Genomic DNA, 26,190 nt, shown 5'->3' on the forward strand with positions numbered 1-26,190 from the left:
CCACAAAATTAGAACACAAAATCAGATTTGGTTACGCTATGAGGTAAAACCATACGTTGCATCCTACCAGATGCCGCTTGCGTCGATCGTTATTCTGGTATTGATACGAAACAGTCATATTTGCTGATGATATCCGGGTCGGTTTCCATTCACTCCGCCTTCTGAAGGCGTCATGGATCTTCAACTGCTCATGGTACGGTTGGTCGAGAACATTCTAATTGAATTTTTTCGGATGCATGACTTCAGCATGATAATTTGAGATAAAAATGCTGTTGCAAGGAAGCTTCTAATGGATTATGCTCTCATTAGTACACAGAGACCAGATGCTGACATCCGTGCCCTGAAGGACTGCAGAACAACGTTAACCAAAGCATCCGAAGGCGAATAACCTGTTGAGTCAATCCAATATGCAAGTGGTACGTAGATGAAAGCCTACGTTGATACGCAAAGATATGAGCCCTGTCGAAAATGAAAGTGTTCACACAAACCCCAATATTGTCTTCTAAATATTGACAAACAAATGATGCTACAGTAAACGCGAAAGACTAGGCCTCTCTTTGATTTTGAAATAAGTACTAGTTCAACATCAACGGCGCAATAGGGCGCTCCACAAATATCTGCACATTATCCAATACCTGCAGATATTTGCAGATACAGATCAGATCATGCTCAAAAATTACTACTGCTGTTCCGCTTCAACGTAACAGAAGCTAGCCAGACACTGGCTGGCTGCACATAGTTGCACGCTATATTAATGATAGTCTTTAAGGTCCTAATATGTCGACAAGTGTATAAGCCACTAACGTTCACAGCTTGTGCAATTACAATGGCCTATCCATTTACTACATTACAAGAGCTAGGATATAACGAGTATATACCACGGTTTACAGAAGATAGTAATTATTGCTGCAGTAGTAAAATAAATCAATCACATGTCAAGGGCTGAACCCGTATAACCTACAGATAGTTTATGTACAAGAAGGAATCGTTGAAGGAGGGAAGAAAGGAAGAGGAAAATGAGCGGTAAACAAACAAGATGGGGAGTCACGTGACGGGGATCGAGGGCCAATGGCCCAAAGGGACAGTAGGGACAGTAGGGACAGTAGGGACAGTAGGGACAGTAGGGACAATAGGGACAATAGGGACAATAGGGACAATAGGGACAACGGGGACAGTAGGGACAATAGGGACAGTGGCCCGAGAGGTCAAACGGGCTCTAGCCCTTTACATCACACAGCACAACGCTCCATTAATCAGCTGTCAATATTCAGCAATCTTGTTATTATTACTAAACTCTAGTCCCAGTTAGCTAGCAGGTTTAAATACCAGCATGCTTAACGGGGTCTACCTGTTATGGAGACTAGAGGAAGCCGGATTCTTTGATGCATAGTCTCAAGGATAATCTTCCGTTCGAAGGGTTATAAGAAGCAAAGCCTTAGCTATACTGCTAGGCATACAGTCACATGACAAAAGTCTACGTAATTCCGCGCCACCCGGCGCCCCTCAATATTATACTTCATCTTTTCAACCACCTAGGCCTATCATGCCTCACGCCCTTTACGGTCTACTAGTTCTAATAAGTCTAGTAGACAGGAATTGGGACCATTTCAGCGTGGAGTTGTAGTTGGTCGATTTCTTGCAGGCCAGAAAAAGGCCGATACTCAACGCGCCACGAATTTACCATATACAACTGTTCAAACAACCATTGAAACATACCAGACTTTCACACTGGGACTAGTTCTCCTCACTCCCGATGGCCAGAGATCGTTTCTGCTGCTGATACGATATATTCTTTTACAAATCAAGCGTGATCCCTTTATTAAAACAGAAGACATCTGCAAATTACTTAACAAGCCTATTTCTGCACGCACTGTTTCGCGCATGTTGAAAGAATCAGGGTATGGCCACTGCAGAGCTGACCTCAATTAACTGAGGAAACAGCTAAGCTACGCTATCAATGGGCATATGCGCGCAAGGATTGGACTTACGAGCAGTGGAGCAAGATTATATGGAGTGATGAATGTTCTGTTTAGCTTGGCAAAGGAAAGAAAAATCAATGGGTATGGCGGCTCAACTACCTTAACAAAAAATAGAAAAAAAGCATATTATTCCATATATCAAAGGCAAAGGAATCTCCATTATGATTTGGGCAGCAATCTGGGGTAGTGGCCATACAGAAATCTATTGAATGAGTAGGGTTCAATTCATCATTCCTATCGTACGGACACTATTGCCCAGCGGTATGCAAATAGCCTGATCAGAGAACGTAAGTATTAGTAATTAGTTCCAAACCAGTTTATAACCAGTTACTAAATAGTTATTTAGAGCGAAAACGCCGTCGACAATCATCGAATTCCTCATTACAGGCCCCGATTGATACCATCGAGGAACCTATACAGCCTTATACCTCTTCAGGTTCTCCATTTTCATCTCATACAAGATCTACATCTAGATCCAGATCTAGATCGAGTTCAAGACCTAGTTCAATGTCTAGTTCACGGTCTAGTTCAAGGTCAAGAGGTCAAACCCCATCTAGGCAACGAGGCTCAAGGTAAGCTTAAAGCAGTTAGAAACTAGCTTGTAACTAGTTACTAACAAGTTACCTAGACGGAGAGGCTCATCGCTTCGTCAGGTTGCTTCTGAAAACAGCATAAATCAGCGCTACCATCAACGACAATTAGATTTAAACATTCGATGGCGGGAAGCTCATATTAGCAAGATATGAAGCAATTACACAGCTGTCACTTTCTCAGGGTATTATTCCACCTCCAGTGACTAGCATGCCGTCAGAAACTGGGACCGAACTGGTTAATAACCAGTTATTAACTAGTTCTCCTCTCTACCGCCGCATTTTTTTGAATACGATAGTCCTGATAGTCCTAATTAGACTGAGAATCCTATAGGTTCTTTGAATAACTGCTGAATTATATAATTTAAAGTTATAAATTATCCCTTTCTATTAGTGTTCTGTGTCAAGGGCTGAACCCGTAGAACCTACAGATAGGTTATGTACAAGAAGGAATCGTTGAAGGAGGGAAGAAAGGAAGAGGAAAAATGAGCGGTAAACAAACAAGATGGGGAGTCACGTGACAGGGATCGAGGGCCAATGGCCCAAAGGGCCAACAGGGCCAAAAGGGACAGTAGGGACAGTAGGGACAGTAGGGACAATAGGGACAATAGGGACAATAGGGACAACGGGGACAGTAGGGACAATAGGGATAATAGGGACATTGGCCCGAGAGGTCAAACGGGCTCTAGCCCTTTACATTCTGTTCTGAATTGTAGCTTCCTGTGTTAATATATATATACATATCTTCCGACCGCTATGCACCTTCTTCTTGTTATCTCTGTTTATCTGTCGGGAACCCTATATATTTTACTACAGCCCCAAAGGCTTTTAGTTCTCTCCTTTATAAACACCTTCCTGCTTTCGCTATAAAATAATAACTAGAGTATTTGGTGTTGCTGTGAAGTAGCTAGTTAAAGCGGTGTAGGGATGTGGTAAGGTAATGAAAAATTTAGGTCGCGCAACATGGATTAAATACGAAGCTGTTGGCGGGAGGTCAGATGACCTCCAAAGGCGGTTAGGCTTGTTGCGCGAGGTTTGCCCCACGTGCGACTGACCTGTGTCAGGTTACAGGTCGGGTGGCACCGTTCTAGAGGTGAGATGCCGCGCTAGTCAATCACATGACCTATTTTACGGCTTCCGGCAAATACACGTCAGAGTTTTAATTACACGGCGGCTAACCTATACAAAGCCTTTACTACATTTCATTATTTACTTGACGCAACTTTTCCCGCCGTTCCATAAGTTCTATCTCTTTTTCCTCATTTTGAAGCTCCTTTGCCTGATTTTGAATCTGTTTTGCTCGTACCTCTTCTTCTTTTTCTTTCAATCGAAGCTCAATTTCACGGACTTCCAGTGCTTGTCGTCGTTGCTCAATACTTAATATATTTTGCGAGGAGATCCGCCGAAGACTTTGTGAGGATGATGATACAGAACTACTTAGGAACTAGTTAGTAACTGGTTGGCAACTGGTTCGCAACTGCATTATACCTACCCTGAAACTCGTGACTGGGATTGAGATCGTTGAGGTTGTATTTCTTGCTGAGAATCTACTGATAAATGAGTTGAAGATGAGCGACGACGCTTCCGTGATTCTAAGTAGTTATTAAGTAGTTAGTAAGTAGTACTATGAAATATATATATATATTGCCTTCCCGTGCCATGTGTCGTAAATAATTAACTTCCATATTTGCTGTTCGATATGAATGATGAATACCAAAACGAGTCCGATTTATATATTGAAGAACATCTTGTTTATCCAGCTTTGCAGAACTAGAGAAGTATAATCAGTAACTACTTAACAATTGGTTATCAACTGGTTACAAACCGGTTTATAACCAATTTGTAAATACTTACTTTTGGATTGCTGCTACTAATGTTAATCGCTTGCCTGCGGCATTAGCCTTGTGATGAGACTGTTCAGCTGAATTTGTATGATTTCGAATAGAATCATAAATCAAGGCAGGGATATTCGAGCAGTTTTTATTAAGACCAGCCTTTATAATCGGAGTCTTTTTATGTTTTGCCCATGACTGAACCTTTGGATTTTCATGCACTAAAACTAGTTAGAAACTGGTTATAAACTGGTCTATAAGTACTTACTGATTAATAAATCACATAACTGATCATAATCACTCTCAGACTTGCAATCAATTAAAGCAGCCATTCGACTCCAAACTCCTGTGCTTTGATCACTACTTCCAACAGCTTCAGTAATAGTCCGGAAAAAATGAACTCGGCAAAATATAATTATTCGTTGCAGTTGCCACAGGATTGGATGGTGGAGAGGGTCAATCTCTTGAAGATATTGGCCAAGGCCTAACTACTTAGTAAGTATTTAGTAACCAGTTTATAAGTACTTACATACCATTATATTGTTTGTTATCCATATCAACAATAATCCCGTAAATCCCAGAAGAATGAAGAGAATTGAACTGAACAGGCTGCCCGTTTATCTTCTGGATTAGAGTAAAAACTCGTTTAAATAGAAGATAATAGCCCTCCGTTGTTTCTTGATCTGTAAAAACTCGGAAAAGTGTAATAACTTTCATAACTAGTTAGGAACTACTTTATAACTAGTTGTTAAGCACTTACTTTTTCCATGTTCATGCAAATAAGTTGCAAAAACAACCTCATTTATTCCCTTTTCTCTGATTCGCTTGTATGACATATCAACCTCGAAAGAGGTTAACTGAGTTAAAAGCTGAATCTGTTCTTTGAAGGCACATAAAATCATAATACCATTTGTATCATGATATTTCTCTTGGATATATTCCTGTAAATACTTTGTAAGTATTTATAAAGTACTTATCTAGCAGTTTCTAAGTACTTACCCTAAGAAATGGACTGGTGTTATAAATATATATAACTCCATTATAGCCTTGACCTGCTGGGTATGAGAGAAGTCGCTGTTTTTGGATAATTGCAGAAATACGATCTATATTTGAAAAAGATACATGTATTTCGGCAGGTGTAGAGGCATTATGTTGTAAACAAAAAGCCTCTAATTCTGGACTTCGCAAAAAATGAGCTGTTAACTAGTTAGTAACTAGTTTAAAAGTATTTAGCAAGTGCTTAAGTTATACCTCGAGTAAGACTAGGGTTTCTCATCTGCCTGATAATGTTTTGAATTCCTTTAAGGATAAGCTCTGGAGGCTTGTGTGGTGGAGGAGGAGGATGCTGATGAATTCCATGAGATGTGAAAATAATATAAGGACAATTTTGAATATCAACTGGTACTAGTGCAGTAAAATTAACACCACACTTAAGATGCTCTAATTTGCCAGGTCCTTGAATATGATCAAAGTCTAAGTAGTTTATAAGCATTTAAAAACTAGTTATAAAGTAGTTGTAAACTACTTACCACAATACTTTCGTCGAGATGTTAATGGCTCAATTACAGCACACTCTTCTTGAGATGGAAGAATGGAATTATTGAATAATTCCTCTAAAAAATCCAGATCAATAGAAGTATGACCCTTGACTGAACTGTAATAATGTTTTCGAAGAAAGTTGGGCGACTCGTTTATACATCCAATATATGGATGGTATTCCTCATTAACATCCTAATGTCATCCCGGATGACTAAGATGTATAGTGCCTGACGAATATGGCTCCAACACGTAGGCACTCCGAAGACACGATCCCACATCATACGATCTGGGATCGTATGATATGGGATCCCACGGCAGTGCACTGGAAGACCTCGGTAGACATTAGGTTAAATAGCGGTCTGCTACCGTAAGTAGCAGACCGGAGACAGAGGACTTCAAGGATAGCTTAGGCAATACATTCATCCAGAAGACTCAATAGAATTCCCTCAGTCCTCCCCAGGGCCGCCATCACGGCGGCCCCTGGGGCCCCCGTCCCTATTCGACTGTCCCTACAGCTCATAGTGTTCTACTACCTCGTCCAGTCCCCTACCTAACCGGCCGTGTGATGAGCGATATTGCACTAATAAGCAATTAGTAACTGCTTTCTAATTACTTTTTAATTGGCTTAACACTCACAGGATAGAAGTGCCTCTTAAACCTTGGTGCGCAGCTTGGAAGCTGTTCAATACATGCAAGGCCCTTCTGAAAAAATGTTTTTTTTGACCGATAGAGACTATATACCGATATAATTAGTTAGTAAGTAGTTCATAACTAGTTTTTAACTAGTTATAAAGTACTTACCTGTACGCATTTCGTTTCCGAATGTCCCTTTCAATCAAATCAATATTCTTTCGAATGTTTTGAATTTCCTCCCATGTTGTTTCGTCCAGATAAGTATGATGCAGTGTACGAAGACTCGGCTTTAAATATTCACATATTAAAGCTCCAGAACATTTCCACATCCATTTTTTAACTGAGCAGTTTAAAAAGGACGACTTAACACTTGATCTTGCACCGCGGATGCTTGACCTGGAGTATTGAATCTATAAGTAGTTAATAACTGCTTACCAACTACTTAAGAAGCACTTACATCTTGTATTATATGTTCTGCCTCTTGTAATCGGCCACTAATAGATACAATATAAGTGTATCCATTTTGATCAGTTCTAGGGTACTCTGGTAGATCATCTGCATACTCAATAAACAGCGTTCGAAGTGGATTTGATTTTGCATCTGTTAGTTGAATAAAAGCACTTGGTTGCTAAGTAATACATAAGCAGTTAGTAAGTACTTAAGAACTAGTTAGATTTCTTACCTCTCCAGTACAATCCGTATTCGATGTGTCTTCAACCTCACCAAAATGTGACAAAGAATCTTCTACATCCATATTAATTTAACTGGCATAAGCAGTTGATAATTGATTAGCAAGTAGTTAGAGTAGGGAAAATATTCGATGGTAAGAAATATTTATGGAGGGAGAATTGAAATTGAATTTCGTCGTCTGTAGTACGGTATTTAAAGGGTGAGGTGCCGCGCCGCTTGTGCCAAGACCGGTGGGGCCGGCTGACGGCTTCTGGGAAGCGGCACCTGACCTGTGTACTCACCTGTGTCCTGGGTGAACTAGGTGTTCGATTACGTTAGCTAAGTTGAGACAGGGCAGGGCACGACTACCGTACTACTATTCTTCTTTTAGCAAAAATATCAAGCACAGCTATCAGCCAGCTGAAATTATTTATCATTAAATTTTTTTTTTTTTTTTTTTTTTTTAGAGGGGGTGAGGGACTGTGGACAGTAAACTGTGGTACACAGAATTAGGTATGCCAAGAAACTATCAATGATTGATTCACTGGCATCAAGAAACGCGCTGCGGACAACCCCAAAAGCACTTCTCCCTTCAAATAACGACTTTTTATCACCCATTTATTCATTAGCAGGAAGTAACTCCTCCACGACAGGAATGAGCATTGCAATAATTTTTCCACTGGTCGTCGGGATACGAATCGCAATAATAAAGCGTATCTGCGCAGTACACCATATCGCCACCACGCTGGTCGCAGTTTGCCTTAGTAACAGCGTAGTCGTCTCCCCAACACCACAAGCATCTGCAACCCCACCGATTGGCAGTGGTTAGAGCAGCGTAAGTCAGCAAGATAGAGAGAGCCTTCATAATAAAGTTAAATATAAAGGAACTGTAATTCTTGGTAAGGTAAGCTTTACTTTAATTTACGAATCACGAAGTTCAATATCATAAGAGTGACTCACAATACAGAAGTATGCTATGACTCAGGTATTGGGTGGTCGGTACCCATTGTAGGCTAGACTTTTAGGTATGAATCTGATAGCGTGGAGAGATTAACAGGTATTTATAATTTGCCAAACCTCAGGATAAAATACTAAAATTAATCATTTAATACAGAATGCATGATGTATATATGACAGCATGACTAATGCTATGTGGCGTTTGACGCATTCGGCAAATATACATTGCGTCTGCCACCGCCCACAGTCGCAAATATTAGGTTTCGTATTGGAGTCGCTTTGTTTTTAGAGCGTTTTGTGGGGGCTCCCGGCTTCGGGCCGTGGCTACATCAGCTCGGCCCACAACTCACCAATACAACGATTTTCCATTCACATACAATTTGTCGATATAAATTACCTCCATTCGGTATACGTATGTGATATTCAATATATTCGGAAATGATCAGTGTAGCGATTATTCAGCAGCTCAACCGAGCTCCCCCATATATATAAGTAGACAAAATATGCGTAGTATAAGAGATCAGGCCTATTATTATGTTGAATCAGATAGCCATATTATGAATACAATTGGTGGAATAGAATACGACCAATTCTTATATTGACACAATTCCCTCGAGTGCAGTGCTTCCGGAAACTCCCTGGTTGCATAATCTCTTCTATTTCTGACATCATCGTTTGTTTTTAGATGCCAATAGGCTCTGGATGGGTGTGCCAACCTAATAGATAAAATAAAAGGTAGAAGTTGGAGACTTGGAGCTGGCACGAGAAGACAATCCTATGAAGCATGCGCCACCACGATGTAGTAACTGCAGTCAAAATAGACATTCTAGAACCATATGCCCTAATAGAATAGATATCGAATATTATTAAGATGCCATAGTCTGGACATAATGAATCCAACCATGCAGTTGTGATTCAGAGTGTCAGCCAGTATTTACATGGTTGCAGAGGTCTGGTTGGTGTAAATGACGTTTCTGAAGCTGGCTAGGGATGTTGCCACATTTTGTAGTTACTTGAGGGGCAGTGCTTTATTGACTATTATTATAACTAACACGACTGTAAAAACCATAAATCTATGCAGAAATGGGCGGGTGCTGAGTAGTTTATGGACGCTCAGTCTGCCAATGGACAGGCCGTGGCGAGGCCTAGTTTACCGTTCGCGGTAGGAGACATATTATTCTGAACTTTGTAATTGAGTCATACTGAAGTCACTGCATAGCAATTATCTAATGAACTAGCGGCGCTAAGAATCATACTTTGGATAGTTGAAATGTCGCAGGCTACGCCTTGTAAGGACTATTAAGTAAGGGCTATATAGGACTGCTCCTGCACCATGTGACCTCCTGCTACGCGGGCGTTGCTAAATACACAGGCAAAACTCCTAGTTTCACATTGTTAGGCCGCTCATCCATAATGGCGTTCCCATTAACTAGAATGCGAAGCGTGGAGAGGATACCTACCGGACCCGGTCACCTGACGCCCAGATTCATCCGGCGCCCAATTTGTATCTACACACCGACTTTTTAGATAGATTTTAATAGACCACAACACCATTAATATGGACTCAATTGAAAAAGCTATTGCTGATATAGAGAAGTTGGGGCCAGAGAAAAAGGTCAATTACTCGAAATTTGCAAAAACTTACGGTATAAGCCGATCAACGCTGTCAAGACGTCATCGCGGTGTACAGGCCTCTCGAGACGACCAGTATGAAAATCAGCGAATCCTCAACAACCAGCAGTCAAAAGAGCTTATTAAATGGATTAATCAACTCACTGAGCGTGGCTTACCACCATCCCATTCGATGTTACGCAATTCCGCAAAGGAAATTACTGGAATTAAGCCCGGAAACAGCTGGCCGAATCGCTTTCTAAAGAGACACCATAATGGCCTTATTTACCGCTATACAAGTGCAATGGATTCCTCACGCAAAAAGGCTGATTCTGCCTACAAGTATGCACTCTACTTCGAGCTTTGGCCCAGAAAGATTGAGGAATATGGGATTGAATCAAGGGATATTTACAACATGATGAGAAAGGTTTTCTTATTGGGGTACTGTCAAAAGTTAAAAGAATCATTTCACGACACTTGTATGAGCAGGGAGGGGTCAAGCAACGACTTCAAGATGGGAATAGAGAATGGATTACTACAATTGGTTGTATTTGCGCTGATGGGACTGCCCTTCACCAGGTCTGATTTACCAGGCAGCCTCTGAAGATATTCAAGATACATGGCTTCAGGATTTTAATCCTAGTGAGCATTATTGCTTTTTTCATCATCAGCTAGTGGCTGGACAAATGATAAGCTGGGATATGCGTGGCTTACCTTATTTTACCGTGAGACAAAAGAGAAAGCACGGAGGCGTTGGCGCTTTAATTCTTGATGGCCACGGATCCCAATCACAATGCAGTTTATTAATTACTGCAGGAGAATAAAATCTTTAAGTGTTTTTCCGCCTCATTCAACGCATACTCTGCAGCCCCTTGATGTCAGTCTCTTTGGTCCTTTATCTCAGGCGTATAGTGAGAGATTGGAGCAATTTATATGATTCTCAAGGAATCAGCCAATTACAAAGCGAGATTTTTCAGATTGTTTTGGCCAAGCTGAATGCAGCTTTTTCAACCAAAAACATTAACAGTGGATGGAAATCTGTTGGTTGCTCCTGGGACCCAGAGATTGTTTTAGCACGCTTCACCCAAAAGCATGGAAAACCCTCTCTAGCGGGTCCTAAAGTTACTTGAAAGCAGAGGACTGGCGTCGCATTGAAAAGCTTCTTAAGCAAGTTTTTTGGATGTTTACGACCAAAGGGTCCAGAAATTAAATAATGCGATGATGCATCTTTGTACCGAGAATATTCTTCTTAAACTACGCTGTAAGGGCTTTGAAAACGCCTTAAAAAATGAGAAGAAGAAGCGACAGCGTGGGAAGCCTTTACAGCTTCAACTTCAGGCTCCGGAGGACGGTAATGCAATCTTTTTTAGCCCAAGAAAGATTCAACAAGCCCGTGATCTTCAAGCCAGGAAGGAGGAAGCTGCACGACTTGCTAGAACTGCAAAAGAGGAGGATAAGATACGCCGTCAGCTAAGAGAAAGAAGATAAGAAACGCTTGATTGAAGAACGAAAGAGAATCAAGGCTTTTAATAAGAGTAGACGGATGCAGGAAGCGGAGGAAAAGAAACACCGGAAAGAGGAGGAAAAGGCAGCAAAGGAAGCTGCTATACAGCTTCAAAATGAAATTAATCTGGCCAACCAGGACAAGAAGAATATCAAGAAGCCTTCTACTGCAGAAGAAATTGAAGATATTAATAAGAAGAGCAAGGAAGAAGTGGAAGAGGCACATGTTATGGTAAGTCGTCGAGGAAGGCAAATACGGCTTCCGCAGCGATTTCGTGTCACCTAAAAATAGCTATATAGCTTCTTTATGTCAATTATTCTATCCCACCAAAAATCTAATCATTTTATCATTTCTTTGTGGCTGTATAGCTTCATTTCTACTTGGTGGTTGAACCAGAAAAGCGGGCGGTGGGTGAAAGTGGGCGTCGGATGAACGGGTACGGTAATGCTCCGCTAGCTGGCGCACCCGGTCCGGACCCTTATAAATATATTTAGTAATATATTTGATAACCTCAACACCACGACAGATCTCAATATTAATATGGGCTTTGAACTGCTTCAAAAGATACGGATTGTAAGAGACCACCCATATATCATCAATTTTCAATTAAACGGCCACGTAAATCTTTGATAAAACGGCCTGAACCCAGACAACGGCGACGGTACTAGGGATATCGGTCTTTTGCGGGAGTGTCTCCATTATACGGCCCTTTGGGAACCGCTTGGTACAGTATAAATTACCCGAGTCAGGATGTTTACCTCAACAGGGGGCTTTTGCATTAAAGCCCGGACCGCAGGGGTTGTGGATCATATGTGTCTTTACGAGTTCGTACAGTTCCGGGTCGTCAGCAGGGTTAGGGAGCTCTGCACACACAATCTCGTCAATATGAAGCGCCTGAAGAAAACGATCACGGCCCGCTAAAAAAGAGAACTAAATGCATATGTAGGAGGCCACGCTTCTGGTACTTAATAGTAAAAAAAGGACCGTAGTATTTACCGAAAATACCACGTGTATGCACATCAGTACACATCTCAAATAAATTAGGTCCGTTTTAGGTTGAACACGTGGGCTATTAGGTCTGGATGTTCCTTGTAGCTCTGGCTGGGCAATAATTTCTGTGAAATTTCGTTCTATTTAGGGTTCGCAGTAAATGTAATAAACAAAGAGGGCGGCCCGTAATATTGACAAAATTGACATTGCGTCCTGATATAGCTGCTACATAAAACGTGGACTGCCAACATGGCTGATGGTAAAATAACTCTACGGCCAGATTCAATAGTCGCTTCCACATCCCTATCTGCATGGGCAAGGCTCAGTAAGTCCAGTGTATAAATCGGCCCGTATATCATCCTGGTGCCTTGTAATCCAATCTAATTGGACTGCTCGATCGTAGCCCAGGCGTCAACTAAATACTGCTGCCAGAGACGGCCGGCACACAGCCATGAGCTGAACAGGTTGGTACGGGTGAAAAGACGATACGAATGAAAAAGCCTGGCTGTAAGATGCTTATTATGGCGCTGGCGGCCCATATTCTGCAGCTGCAGACCCCACTGCCAACCACCATCACCGTAGGGAAACAGCAACGGATACTGCAGCGGGATGTAAGCAGAGTGAGTAGGGTCAATTTTAGTTAGCCCTGAGCCTACTTCGGCTTCTCACCTTCATCAGCAAGTAACGGTCCTTGCAAATGGAGTAATTGACCCTGTATTTGAACCGGACCGTGTTGGCCAGCGGTACGGTTGTCAGATTTCACATTTATAGACATGAAACACAGCGCGCCATTATAATGGCGAATGTTACGGCGAAATTCCGGGCCTCAGGGGTGTTTTCAGTATATAAGCGGCTTAATTCATATGGTGGCTCACGGACGAGGGGAGGTTGCACGTCACCGCGAAGGCAACACTTTGTAAAGACGGGATTGCGGAGTGTAGAACCATTTTCTCTTTCACCCTTCCAGTGTAAAGCTTTGCAGTATGGACACCCTAGATCCATGCGGCCCAAATCCAACGGTCTTATATAATGTATCTGAGATCGGTAGCGAGCGGAAGAGGACCGTGCAAGCCCCGTATGGTGGCCGGGTCATTATCAGGGTCGCCTTGCGGCTCGTCGGGGTCGTCTTCAACAGGGTTTGCAGGAGGGACTACCCGTTGGGGTACAGGGTTAGAAAGACGATACTCATTCAACTAAAGCCAAGTTTAGAAAGGACCGCAAAATATAGAGGTAAACAAACACGACGAGTTAAAACAGCGACTGTAGCTTGCGCCGGTAACATTTCGGTTCGGCACAGCCCACGAGAACTCCTGTATATCCTTACAGCAGCCGCAACGCGAGCAGTGCTGGAACCCTTCAGTGGCAACACGACGGCGGCGAGGCCTAGGAAGAGCAGCAGACGCTTTTCGGACCGTAGATTAGGAGGAGGCAACTCAGCGGCCGCAGGAGCAACGGAGGCAGTAGGGGATACTGGGCGTGAAGCTGGGCGTGAAGCTGTTGGAGCGACCGAAGCGGTGTGTTGGCGAAGTCGAGTAACCGGTACAAGAGTTAGAAAGTTCTGTAAAGGCTGCGTAGACAACTTACACGGCAAGTAAAGCATGTTGCAAACTGTTTAGAGGCTTGCGCCCTCGAAGGAGCAACGCGTAAAAAGTCAAGGACCTCACGGATTGTTTTACAGCGAGAGCAATATTGGTAACCGTAGGAACAGGTTCAATGACGGACCGCTTGTGTCTAGGCATGGATGTAAGCGCAGACTATATGTATAGCAGAATTATAAACAACAACGGATTCCACCTGCACACACGTGACTGCGGTGGATCCATTATGATTCTGGTATAATATTGCAATATCGCTCAGCACACAGCCGGTAAGTAGGCGACTGGGCGAGAGTGTATAGCGCTATAAGCTGTAGTGACAGTCGAATATGGGAAGGGGGACTTAGCGAATTCTCTTGAGTCTTGCGAAGGAGTGTATTGCCTAAGCTATCTTCTTGAAGTCCTCCTCCCTGGTCTGCTACTTAAGGTAGACCGCTATTTAACCTAGTGTCTACCGAGGTCTTCCAGCGTACTGCGGTGGTATCCTATATCGTACGATATGGGATCATGTTGTCTTCGGAGTGCCTACGCGTTGTAGCTATATTCGTTAGGCACTCTTATCTTAGTCATCCCCCAGGATGACAATATAGTAGAATAGCAAAGGTATACGGGGTAATTTCAAATTGATTAGGTGTCACTAAGATCATCTCTGAGTTTACTGCGAAGACAAATCGAAGAAACTCAAACCTTTGATGATATCTTCAGGCAAATTTATCAGGGGAGAATGGGAATCCCGATCATTGGAGGGATGGTACCCCGAATATTGCGAGTATTGTTCATAACCCCAATTATAACAACACAATTGTGGGGATTCAAAAGAACGTACTATCCCCTCAAGCCCATGGTAACTTAGGCCGGGGCAATGAGGCTTAGACTGTGGAGAGAGTAGAGCATTGAAATGCATGTACTTCGTCAGAGCCCCGAACAGGGTTGAGCTGCAATCAAAAGAGCATCCTCTGCTTCCGTCCAAGAACGCATCACGATGGCCATTGAGCGAGGAAAGGATGGCGAGAATCCCATTCTCTCTGCGACTGTTCATATAATCTGGGCAAAGGTTATGATATGTTCCTATAAATCATAATATCTGAGACCTCACCGATAGCTTTCCATGGGATTGGCAAACCAAGGCTTGTAATTAGACCGCTGCTCTGCGATATTGCTATTGCTGTAGATTTTTCAAACTCGGTTGGTAATGCGAATACCCATGATACCCATACCCAGAGCATTGAATCGCGAGAATACGTTTCAGGGAATTTTTTTTTCAAAGGGTTGATCCACCTCTCTGTAAAATATCGAACAAGCGCATGACATTCATGGTAGTCTGCTAAAATACCTATTTTTGCAAGCAAATCGAGGTTCACTTCTCGAGGTAGATTTTGAAGCTGACAATGAAATATGTCCATCAAAATCATGAAGGCTTCAAGATCCCAACCGCATACAGTAATCTCCACAGAGCCTTTTTTGAGTAAGAGGAGGCTTTCTTGCCAGCCACCTGTAAGTGTTCTTTTAAACACAGGAGAGGACAGAATCAAATGCTTTGCGGACACTTGGATGCGAAAGCAGTCCTCTTCTTTATGCTCCTCAGCATCAGGAGCCTGCCTGGCAGCTTCGCTGTCTTCCGCATGTTCATGTTCAGTTTGGTCATCGGGTGAGGGAATCGTGTATGTCGCGTCAAATTGCATTCCTACTGCGGCGGATTCAGCTGTAGGTTCAGCATGCCCTCTTGTTCGGGTAGGATCCTCAGTAGCTTCACTAGTATTAGACAGAGCGGGATTTCTAATTTGCTGTTTTCGTTTCTTTTTATCTTTTTTCTTTCTTTTTGCGTTTGTTTCGTGACCCTCTTCGGGAGCGGTGTCATTGGTGGCGCCGAGTTTCTGCTCAGCTGCAAGAGGCTTTAACGGTTCATATTCCGTCTTTCATGCAAGTGATATTATGAGGTCATTCTGCAATTTCTCATTAACATCAATTGCTGAAAACAGTGGCCCTTGTAAAGGGCTGGAGCCCATTTGACCTCTCGGGCCAATGTCCCTATCATCGGCCCTCGATCCATGTCACGTGACTTTCCACCTTGTATTCGATATTCGGCTAATACCGAATAGGAAAGTAGACACTATTCTTGAAAGGGTGCTTAAAGCGATTGTTTTAGATGGTTTCTTGATTATATTGATCAACATATGATCATTCTTGTGATAATTATTATGGATCATTAGGTTGCTTCTTCTGCTAGGTGTAGGGGAGTTTATTTAACCCCTCTTTTATGACCTTTTTTACGCCACTACTACTACTGTAATATAGCTCACCAGAACGAAAGAAAGCCCTTATTGACGGCACTGTCATCGCGTGACTCAAAAGAGAGAAATGGCGATAGCAATTGTCCCTTGTAGTATAGGATGGCTTCTTTCAACAGTTTATCACGCACAAAATTGCGCCCCTGGCAGGAGGTGCCTTGCCATTTTTCCGCCCTTGCGAGCGATTGTGTCCCAGGATCGTGCCGCCGGATGTTGATCCGAGCAGCAGACGCCCCCCCAAGCTCATGGTCTTCAAGGCCTCCGCGAGCGGAATCGTACGTGTGCCTTAATATTATTCCTTCGTCTGTGGGCTCGTAGTAAGGCGTCCCAAACAGGATTCATGGCAGGGTATGGAGTCTGGGGCTAAAAGATATGAAGTAGCTTCGACAGGCTTACTTGCATGAGCCACTACCCCAGTGTTTCACCCAGTAATCGGGGCTTCTGGTCTCTTGAGGTTCACCACGTATCTCACTCTACGTGCCTCTCAGTTTGATCCTTAAGCATACATCACGGATAGGTCAACTAGGACGATGTCTCAGTGGCTGCCATTTTATACCGCGAGAGCTTGAAGTCTCATTTTGCGTTACCTAGGCGGTCTCCCCCAAAACCCTTCCTTTAGGCCGATCATGTATTGCAGAAAGCCCTTGTATTCTCCATCTGGTAGTGTACGTCGGCCACTTTCCATTACCCAAGCTTGCTCCCCGATGCTTGAGCAGGATCGATGGTTTGCCCGTGTCTCGGTGCAGCTGCCAAGGCCCATGAAACTGGATTTAGTGAAAGTGACCACTCATGTTTTATTCAGCCAGAGCCTCCCGATCAAACGCCAAAAGTAACTAGAGGATGACTGAGGGTTAATTTTGCACACCCACGATTGGTCAGGTGCTAGCCATTGTTTCTTAGCCCCTGTGTCCCTATAATCCTACAGGTTTGAGAATGTAGAGAAAAAAGGGACTTTTTGAAAATACTGTAGTGGAGGAATTCGGGGGATTAGCACGTGACATTTGTATGGATAGCTATTATCTTAAGTCCTCGTTCGAAGAGGTAATAGACAATCAACAACCTTCTCACAGACCACGGGACGCAGTTGCGTAAAGGGCATGTTGTCTTTTCTCCTGCCAGGAACTTGTGGGCTCGGGGCCCACAACTTCTGAACTGTCTAAGATTGTCTCCTTGACCTACTCCTTCGGAGTTCTACCATTTCCCTCTCATTCAATACTAAAATCATTCTTCTCAGGACATTGCCTGGCGGCTACTAGCTACAGTTTGCTTGTCTGAATGAGTAACCTCTATACACCGGCGAACAAGAGGACATTACTCAGAGAATGTCTTCACTGGCATACCGTTATGGCAATAAGGCCGAGATTATTTCCCCTCTGCCATAGCGATGTGAAGGTCCAATGTGTACTCCATTTTAATATAGTAGTCTCTTTCCTCAACCCGCCGCTCCCTCTGCTGACAGAATGATGTTGAAATGTCTTTCAAGCCTACCAGTCCACAGACTTTGTGCCAAATGATGTGGGAGCTTGTTATCGTTCGATCCGTGCAAATCGTGGTATACTATTGTATGGAATCCTCCCTCAGGGCTCCTGAATACGCATCGATACCCTGATCCCGCTTGGTATGTCACCTCAAAACCTATACGTTCGAGAAAGCCCCTCCACTGCCCAAAGCGCTGCTGTCCTTTCTCGTTCTGTATGCAATTCCAGAACTCTATATCCCTGGTCGCCGTGATGACTACAGAGGGCCGACGACGCGGCTCTGCTGTGGTGGATGAGACGCCGACAGTCCGCAACAATTCTGGAGTTTCCGTCGGGTTTTCCGTCGGGTTTGCCGTTTTCGCGACTTTTTCGTCATTGTTTCAGTTGGCGTGGTGTTCGTATCTTGTGATCTCCACCTCGATTCCAAGATAGTTGATGCGGATGTGGGTTCGGATGCTCTCGGGACAGGAGCGTGGCTGAGAATCATACGGACAATAGGGTCAGACTTGTTCCAGTTGCTCATGCAGTCATCAATGCTATTCCAGAACCTGCAGTGGCTGTATTCCAAGGAAATATTCTCGTCTCTGGCCTCTTTATTGAATTCGTTTCCCTTGCGCTGGATTATTTTCAGAAATTTCTGGATAGGTATTACCCACGGTCGTTCACGTTCCTGCCACTCCGATGTGGCGTCATGGGCCAAAGTGGTATATTTGCAGTCGAGGTTGAGGATGAGATTGTAGTGTTTGGAAGTCTCCTGCATGCAAGCAGCGACAACTGACATGTCGTGGAGCGTTTGCACGACTGGGAATGGGGGCGCTTTCTCAAGTTTGTCACCCGAAAGCTCCCGCTCAATAGTTCTCAAGACTACATCGAAACCCATCAATCGTATTAAAGGATCATTCTTCTCCATTAAGTTGAAAAGATAGCGTAATGTCTTATTTTTCGTCGCTCTGTGCAGCCACGCATTGCCCCGCAACGAAGAAATTATCTCGTTGAGAATAGAGCGAAGTGTAGCATGCATGGATATCGCGCCAGTGATCTGGGCATCATCGCAAGAAAGTTGGATTGCCGACAAATCACCAGAGGAGCTGATCTGTTGATCGTTGCGATAAACACGTAGTTTTTCACCAACAGTGAGAAATACATCGATACGTCCAAAGACAGAATGCAAGAACTTCGAAGTGTTCCTTTCCATGTCCGTAAACCGCAGATCCCAATAATCTGCGTCGTTCCGGAGCTGCCACAGATCGTCCATCGCTTCATCAGCGGACGATCTGAAAACATCTGTCAAGTAATCCCAGTCTATATAGTCTGGTCTCTTGTATTGTAGTAGCGCAGAGCGACTTAGAAGCGAGTGATGGTTTTCACATTTGTCCCTATTGGTACTAGTGGTTGGGTCGACAGAAGGCTCTATCTGAGCCGAAAGACACGAGACAAGAAAACAATAAGTTTTCTTTTGCGCTATGAGTTGATGTAAGCCGATAGCTGGATCAGTAAGGTGTGGCTTTTTGAAGGCGTCAGGGTCAAATTGTATCCCGTACAGGGAACCTCCCTCGTCGATGCCAATTTCTGAATAAAATGACATTCTTCCTTCAACTTGCATCTGCGTAATTGATTTGTACCAGTATCCAAGCTCAACAAGGCGGGTATCTGTAGATAAGAACATCTTCGGATGTATGGATGACCGAGTTTGTAACATATCTGGAAGAACATCTGCTTCAGCCAGGTCCTCCACGTTGAGCAGAGGTGTCAGAAACGCTTCTTTGTCTAAACGATCGTTCGGATACCGCGCCAGCATGTGAATAGCCAGGCCTGGACATCGGTGGAGTTCGGTGAATTGTTGAAGCCAACTCTTCCGTGCCTCTGGTTGGAGTTTGTCCCACTGCTTTTTAAAGGATTTCATTCCGCTTCCACTTTCCCTCAGGGTTTTCCACATATCGAGGATCTCATTCGCAACCTTGTTGACGCTCAGCTTGAATGTACTCAGAGGTATCTTTTTGTCCGACGACTCCCCATCGATTTCTGCTCGTCTGTAGATTGCATCTCTCTGAGATGCCCAGTTCGCTCCAAAAAAACTTGGCATCATTTTTTGCATCAATTTAAATTGGGACTTGTCCACAGCCACCTTCTCCATCATCTCTTCCAAGTTTGGCTTTGCAAAGTCCCGATCAGATAGAGCGTTGAAATTGACCCCATGCTCGGAAAGATCCTCAAGATTTTCCTTATACTTAGATATCTTCTCTTTAATCTGCTCCAGCCAGGACTCTACATTGTTGAAATCGAGAGTTGTTGAGTAATGGCTCTCAAAGAACCGAACTACCTTCCAGGTGTCAGGCATCAAGAGTTTGACAGATTCCCATGTACTGCTGGAGGTGGTGCCGCGCAGATCAAGTATGGTCTTGAGTTTGGGCAAAACAACTGCAACTTCTTCCAGCAACGCATCTTGCTCCTTGAGCAGTGATTCCATGATTGTAGTCCAAACTTCGAGCAACGAATACTCAAATCGACAAATCGTGTGTGTATTGCTTTTAGAGTAGTATAACCGAGCTACCGAAGACTTAGGAAATGGCGTATCCTAAGATGCAGGCTGGAGGTTCTGGATCGAGATTTCAGTATGGTAGGGATACGTTGAAATCGAAGTAATGGAGCGAAGTCAATCCAATGACGACGAGAGAACGTGAGGCACGAAGCAGAGCGAGCAGCGAACGCAAAGTAAACGAACAAGTCAGACTGGGCGGGTCGAGAAAGAATTGTTCGTACAGCGTCTGCAAATGGGATGGCAGAGCCAGAAAAAGGCAGGATTCGGAGAGTGGGACTGGACCTACTTTTCTCTTCCGCGATCTGCAGTCTCGCGACTCCAACGAACGCGCTCCGTCACGCCGCAGCGACGTTTCTTTAGCCCACGGTACAGATATAGAAAGATACCAGGAGACTGTCACCCAATTAATTAGCGCTGGGCAATCAATCGTTTTTTAGGCGCCCATATTATATGGGGCTGGGTGGGACTGAACATACAAAGCTACCGCATGTAGCCCCCAACAGAGCTGGACAGTCCAAAATCGTGACAGCGCTTGAAAGGCCACAAAAATGGTCTCCTTTGCCAGTTCTAAGGGGGGTTGATTCGGTGATACAGCATATCACCGTGGCACGTTTATACGATAAACAGTGTTAACTGGCAGCAGTGTGAACGAGGACTCATCCTTGGGGTCTGTGCACGCGGGGCGTTCGCCTTGGCGCTATGATTGGCTCCAGTTACCACTGCACCCTCAACACCGCGCCACCTACCCCACCAGGTTTTGAGATAGCGCTAGTCGTGCTATAGTGCTATTTTCTCTGAACACCACCCGCCATCTTCAGGTCAATAGAACCATCTTACTCCGTCTGGTATCCAAATCGCGAACCGAAGACCCCAGCGCTCTCTACCTTTCCAATCGCACTTGCTCTTCTCTGTTGGATAGTATCTAGCTTCGCATCAGCCCACTGTTTCGCTTCGTCAGTGTAAGTACACATTGCTATTATGTATCCACAAGCAGAGACCAGTCTATCTGACAGTCAAAAGTATGGACAACCACGTATACAACCAGCTGCGGCAGAATGCCTTTCAAGTTCTTGGGTCAGCAGCAAAAAACGGCAGTGTTCCAGCTCGTGCTACCCTTCAAATGGTTGATGGCATAGGGCGTTTATTAGACAACTGCGCTTCAATTCAAGAGATGCAAGTACTCATTTTCCAAACAATGCAAATTCTGGAAAAAAGCACCACACAGTTGGAGCAACGCGCTAGGGAGTACATGGCAGTGGAAGGTCTCAGTGGTGGTCTCTTCCTAGAGTCTAGTAAGAGGAACGTTACCAAGCAATCCGAAAGTGTAAGCGTCGCGAGGATAATTCTATGTTTTTTTCTTCCTCTTATTGCACTTGCATATACCACCCTCAAACGGACAGATGCTAACGTTGACCAGACTGTGGACAATGACATCGAAAAGGGATGGGAATTGATTGACCCCTCGCACCTGTGATCCTCCAGGTCGTGTTTCTACCCTTTGTTATTCTGAGCCAACCAGTTCTCGCTCGGGCTGACTTTGTACGGACCAATAGTTACAATTTCTATATTTTTTTTTTACAATATGTCCATGTGTATGAAAGCTTAAGCCCTGCATTGGCCGTGTGCAGCACTCCCCTGTGTACCTAGTAGCAGTATTAGATATACGGCCTTAAAGTTAAAGCGCAACACTACAGTTAAAAGCTGCTTCAATGGCGCTTCTCACTGCCACGTTTTCCCCGATATTTCCTGTAGAGGTGCATATATTAGAACTCCTTAATTGGTAGAAACAGATATACAGAATAGGCAGACCGTGTATAGCAGGCGAAGGAAAACGGAAAAAGCCGTAACCATGGACAATCCTTAAGTGCCAACCAGACTGGCATGTGCAGACTGGGAGGAAGAAAGCTCACGCTTCCCGAAAACCCTGCGCTGAACCTCGCTCTCTCTTCCGCGCTTTCCATTCCTCGCGGATCTTCCTGGATTCTGAAGGAGAAAACAAGCCAGCGTGAATGATCCATGTCGTGTCGTCCCGATAAAGAAGATGAGTTGTATTTTAGCTTATAGTACGTTGGAAAGGATAGGCCAAGCTTAACTAAACTAAGAATAGTCTCTATGTCATTTGCCATCCTACCCCAGCCAGACTATCCTTCATATTCTTCGCGTATGCTCTTCGTACAGCAGATTTGGAAGATGCAAGTTTTCTGATGATGCTTGTAAGCTCTTCAATCTCTGGAGAATCTGGTTTTTGTCGTGCTGTGCCATTCGATGCATGCTCAGAGCTATCAGCCGCCGAATTCACAAACTGCTCTCGTCTTGGCAATGTAGACCATAGAGAATATTTCAGCCGAAATATGTAGGGGGCCTTTTCTTTGAAAGCAAGTCAATATTGTAGGAATCTCCACGTCTCGAATTGGAGCGGAATACTGCAGGAGACGTGGTGAAGGTATTTCCGAGATCATCGGATTAGATCTACCCTGATATTGGTTAAGGACTTTTGGAAGTCCAGAAGAGTCTGTGCAAATTCAAAATTCTTGAAGAGCCGGAGCCACTCCTCTTGAACCATGCCGAGGACCTTATTGACATCAATGTGCGTTGCTGTTTGGTTGCTGTTGGAAGGGTTTGGACACGGCCACTGCTGTAGAAGCTTCTTCGCGAGAGCGTGGCACTCATCCCTGCAAAGATCTTCAGATTCTGTCACAAAATTATAAGCCCTGTCGAAGCTTGCACCATCATTCAATATTTCAGGATAGCGGTCCATTAACGTTCCTAGAGATTCTTGTGTGGGTTTGTCATTCAATTGGAACCCAGAATATCCTGTATGGAGTGGCAGTTTCAGGTCCTTAGCGTCTTTCAAGATGCAGATCGCAGCCATTCTTCGCAAAAGGCTCATGTTCGCATTGTCTGCGAATGCGATTGTACCCAATGTGAACATGGCCTCTAGATGCTGATTATTGTAATCGCGACACAGATTTACCAATCTTCCCCACTCCGTGACGATATCCAGACCGAAGAGATCGCTTAGCGGAGGATTCTGAAACTTCTCGATATACCCTGTAATGTACGGGGTGCCGTCCAGAAGCTGGGCCTAATCTGTAGTGATACAAATTCGAGAAGGACTGGTGTGAAGGACGCCCGGGGCCCGAATGTGCACCCGGAAGCATTGAACCATGAACCTTACTAGTGTAAACTGCTTCTACTGTCTAAGTAGTTGGGTGCCAATCCTAGAATGGCGATTCGCCAAAAAAGATCGAAATGCCACCGTTACATTGTCCTATGAGAAAAGACCGGAAAGACAAGAAACTAATACGTACAGAAACCGCTCCCGCATTCGCGTAACAGAGAGGGAAAACCAACAATGGAGAAACCCCGCCGGAGCAGCAAAGGTATTCAAAATCAACGCAATTCCCGAAGGCTATCTTCTAATGCCCTTTTTAGTTGGTTGCCTCAACACGCCGTTTACTAAGTTGAGGTGACTCCGCAGCCAGGCAGAGTAGATCTTCATCTGAATAGCCACTGACAGTCACCGGGCTGAATACATCCGGGAGTTTATTAATAATATGCCTCTCAACAACTTGGCGGCAGATATTATCGACAAAGGTTTTCATGGCAACCTAAGATACAATCAATAAAAGCGATGGAAATATCCGGGATATATGATAAACCTTATAGTAAGCACCTAGATCAGTTTGTGCTTCAGAGCACGCCCGCTCCTCCATATCAACGATGACACGATGATTCTGGAGAGATGTCGCAAGCCGACTGATCTCATAAGACGAGTGCTAACGTGAAATCGACCTTTCCAATCTTCGTTGATAGCGTTGTCCAGAGAGGTGCCAAGGTCTTTCTTGGAACGGTCATTCCGCGCCTTCTCAACATTATCCGTATAATAATGGTTGTATGTGATTGGCGATCAGCCTCGTCCTCCAGCAGCTTGTCAAGTTCATTGAATGCTCCCTTGACATTCTCATCCAGTGTGGCGCTAATAGATCGAGAGATGGTTTCCCAGACATCGGTATCGTTTATAACAGAGACCAAAACAGATTGTACAAAGCGGGAAACCAAATCCGCAATGACATTAACATGGTCACGAGCAATGTCACTCCAACGTGCTGATTGCGCGTGAAATAATTCAGCTAATAAGACCGGGCTATAATTGCCAGGAAGTTCTCGGCCTCGAGTACGGTAGTATATCTGCAGCAGTTAGTTGCATTCTTTCGAAATTGACAGTCACTGCACCTTCTTGATCCACATCGACATTTCCTCCTCGGTCACTAAGATCTGACCACTTTCCGGCTCAACATCTTCCTGGTCTTCGGCCGAAACCACTCTACGCTTTTGCCCATGCTCCCTCATATAGTTAGAAAATTTTCCATTTTCAATGTGAATAACAGCGCGGAGACGGTGAAATTCATTTTCGTTGGTGATTTCATGAAAGAATGCGTCTCGGCTACCGTATACTCCTTAACTCCTGCCCTCACTAGGTTCTGAAAGTCTGTGCTGATGCGTGTGAGGTACATGCGTATTTGGGCAGGCGAGGTCCGTTCCGCCCCAAGATCCATCAATTCCTTGTTAATCTTATTTAGCAGTTGAGCGACATCCTTTCGAACTTTGGGCAATTCGCGCTCGATGTGACGGTCGAGGAGGTCCTGCATGAATGCCCGCAGATTGTCTATTCCGATACGTGAAGGATCGAGTCCAAGCTTCTTCCAAGGTTCATTCGCAAAAAATTGCTGCTCCGCTTTCCGACGTTCCGCCATGGTCATGCCCTTCTGCAATTCGGAGGGCTTGGGGTTCTTGAGAAGGAAAAAGCCAAGCTTTAACTTTGTCCTATCGGCATTATTGGCCAGCTTCGCAACACGCGATTCAGTGCCATCATTAATGAGGTCAGGTTTCGTAATAATTCCAACAGTCCGGAGGCCATCCTTGTCGAAGCGACGAGCACGCTGGATGATACTCTGCGTGTCCACATCACTGCTTGCGGGGACCACGCCAGAATAATGGTCCGTGAATTCTCCAAATAAGAATTGACCAGATCGCCCACGAGCTGCACGTCTTCCTCATTTTCAGAGACGGAGATCAAACCAGGGAGGTCAACAAGGGTCAGATGCAAGCCAGTATCGCCGGCAACCTCTAAGCGGAGCACGTCAGCCGCAAAGGCTGGCGAGTCTTTCACACCCATAAGGCTTGCAGCCTGGTCAATGATGCCAGGCAAGTCTGCAAGGTCGCTTATGTCGCGGCGAAAGGCACTTAACCTAGTCTTTTCGTCTTCCGCGCGCGACATGTTTGGTATGATGGTGGCTGTGGTTTGCTGCTCTCTCGGCTCATGTCGAAGGATGATTTCGGTAGCAAACCTTGTGCAAAGGCCATCCTGACGAGGAAATGGAATGCCACTGATCCCCTCCAAGACAGAGCTCTTCCCTGCCGACTGATCACCACAGACAACAAGCTGCGGCAGTGGGATATGGTCTCCAACCCCATTGGCGCGGACACAGTCCACCTGGTTGAGACGTTCAGATATCCTAGATGATCGAAGGCCAAGTCCGCTTAGGGCCTGGCCACTTTCCAGCGGCATCGAATCCTTTTTTGGCGGTGTATCCATGAAGGCGTAACCCTTGCTCGTATGTTGAAAAAGGTCTTAATAAGAAAAAGACAGACGGGGAAGATAAAAAGGGACCAGACTCTTTATAATCGCGATGGACAGCGGTCATGTCTGAACGACCCAATCAGATCAACTGTGTATTAGAGGCGCTATGCTAGGATCGGAGCGAAATCCGTTTGCAATTACTGTTTGGTTTATTAAGTTTGAAGCGAGGTCCGTTTGGGCTCCCTGTTTGGTTTATTACTTTTGGCTGCAGGGATAGCGGTCAGACATGATAGAATGTGTAGACATCTATGTGACTGGCTATCTTTATTCTCTTTCTTCCGTCCTCATGCTTAGTATTCTGTTGCAAGCACAGAATAGAGTTGATTTGGTTTCATTTCTATC

The 26,190-nt window shown here is 44.4% G+C and overlaps 6 protein-coding genes across 6 annotated transcripts; 2 read left to right on the top strand and 4 right to left on the bottom strand.

Annotated features, from left to right (window-relative positions):
• Positions 1-11,353: 11,353 nt before the first annotated feature.
• On the top strand, positions 11,354-12,235 carry ATNIH1004_005421 (uncharacterized protein; the record flags this gene model as incomplete). The annotated part of the gene is made up of 2 exons (XM_033570075.1): positions 11,354-11,545; positions 12,149-12,235. 2 exons carry the CDS (start codon positions 11,354-11,356, stop codon positions 12,233-12,235), a joined length of 279 nt encoding a protein of 92 aa, XP_033426107.1.
• Positions 12,236-13,326: 1,091 nt separating this feature from the next.
• ATNIH1004_005422 (uncharacterized protein) lies at positions 13,327-13,904 on the bottom strand (the record flags this gene model as incomplete). The annotated part of the gene is made up of 2 exons (XM_033570076.1): positions 13,327-13,454; positions 13,547-13,904. The coding sequence occupies 2 exons, from the start codon at positions 13,902-13,904 to the stop codon at positions 13,327-13,329; spliced, it is 486 nt and encodes a 161-aa protein (XP_033426108.1).
• A 4,017-nt stretch (positions 13,905-17,921) lies between these two features.
• Positions 17,922-20,132, bottom strand: ATNIH1004_005423 (uncharacterized protein; the record flags this gene model as incomplete). The annotated part of the gene is made up of 1 exon (XM_033570077.1): positions 17,922-20,132. One exon carries the CDS (start codon positions 20,130-20,132, stop codon positions 17,922-17,924), a length of 2,211 nt encoding a protein of 736 aa, XP_033426109.1.
• Positions 20,133-21,375: 1,243 nt separating this feature from the next.
• On the top strand, positions 21,376-21,678 carry ATNIH1004_005424 (uncharacterized protein; the record flags this gene model as incomplete). The annotated part of the gene is made up of 2 exons (XM_033570078.1): positions 21,376-21,528; positions 21,622-21,678. The coding sequence occupies 2 exons, from the start codon at positions 21,376-21,378 to the stop codon at positions 21,676-21,678; spliced, it is 210 nt and encodes a 69-aa protein (XP_033426110.1).
• Positions 21,679-22,659: 981 nt separating this feature from the next.
• On the bottom strand, positions 22,660-23,920 carry ATNIH1004_005425 (uncharacterized protein; the record flags this gene model as incomplete). Its single annotated transcript, XM_033570079.1, has 3 exons — positions 22,660-23,289; positions 23,723-23,815; positions 23,867-23,920. 3 exons carry the CDS (start codon positions 23,918-23,920, stop codon positions 22,660-22,662), a joined length of 777 nt encoding a protein of 258 aa, XP_033426111.1.
• Positions 23,921-24,431: 511 nt separating this feature from the next.
• ATNIH1004_005426 (dynamin family protein) lies at positions 24,432-25,803 on the bottom strand (the record flags this gene model as incomplete). The annotated part of the gene is made up of 3 exons (XM_033570080.1): positions 24,432-24,552; positions 24,720-25,159; positions 25,234-25,803. The coding sequence occupies 3 exons, from the start codon at positions 25,801-25,803 to the stop codon at positions 24,432-24,434; spliced, it is 1,131 nt and encodes a 376-aa protein (XP_033426112.1).
• Between the last annotated feature and the right edge of the window lie 387 nt (positions 25,804-26,190).

The sequence above is a fragment of the Aspergillus tanneri genome (genome assembly GCF_003426965.1).
Source record: "Aspergillus tanneri strain NIH1004 chromosome Unknown AapTan_4_pilon_pilon_pilon, whole genome shotgun sequence".
NCBI classification, from domain to species: domain Eukaryota; kingdom Fungi; phylum Ascomycota; class Eurotiomycetes; order Eurotiales; family Aspergillaceae; genus Aspergillus; species Aspergillus tanneri.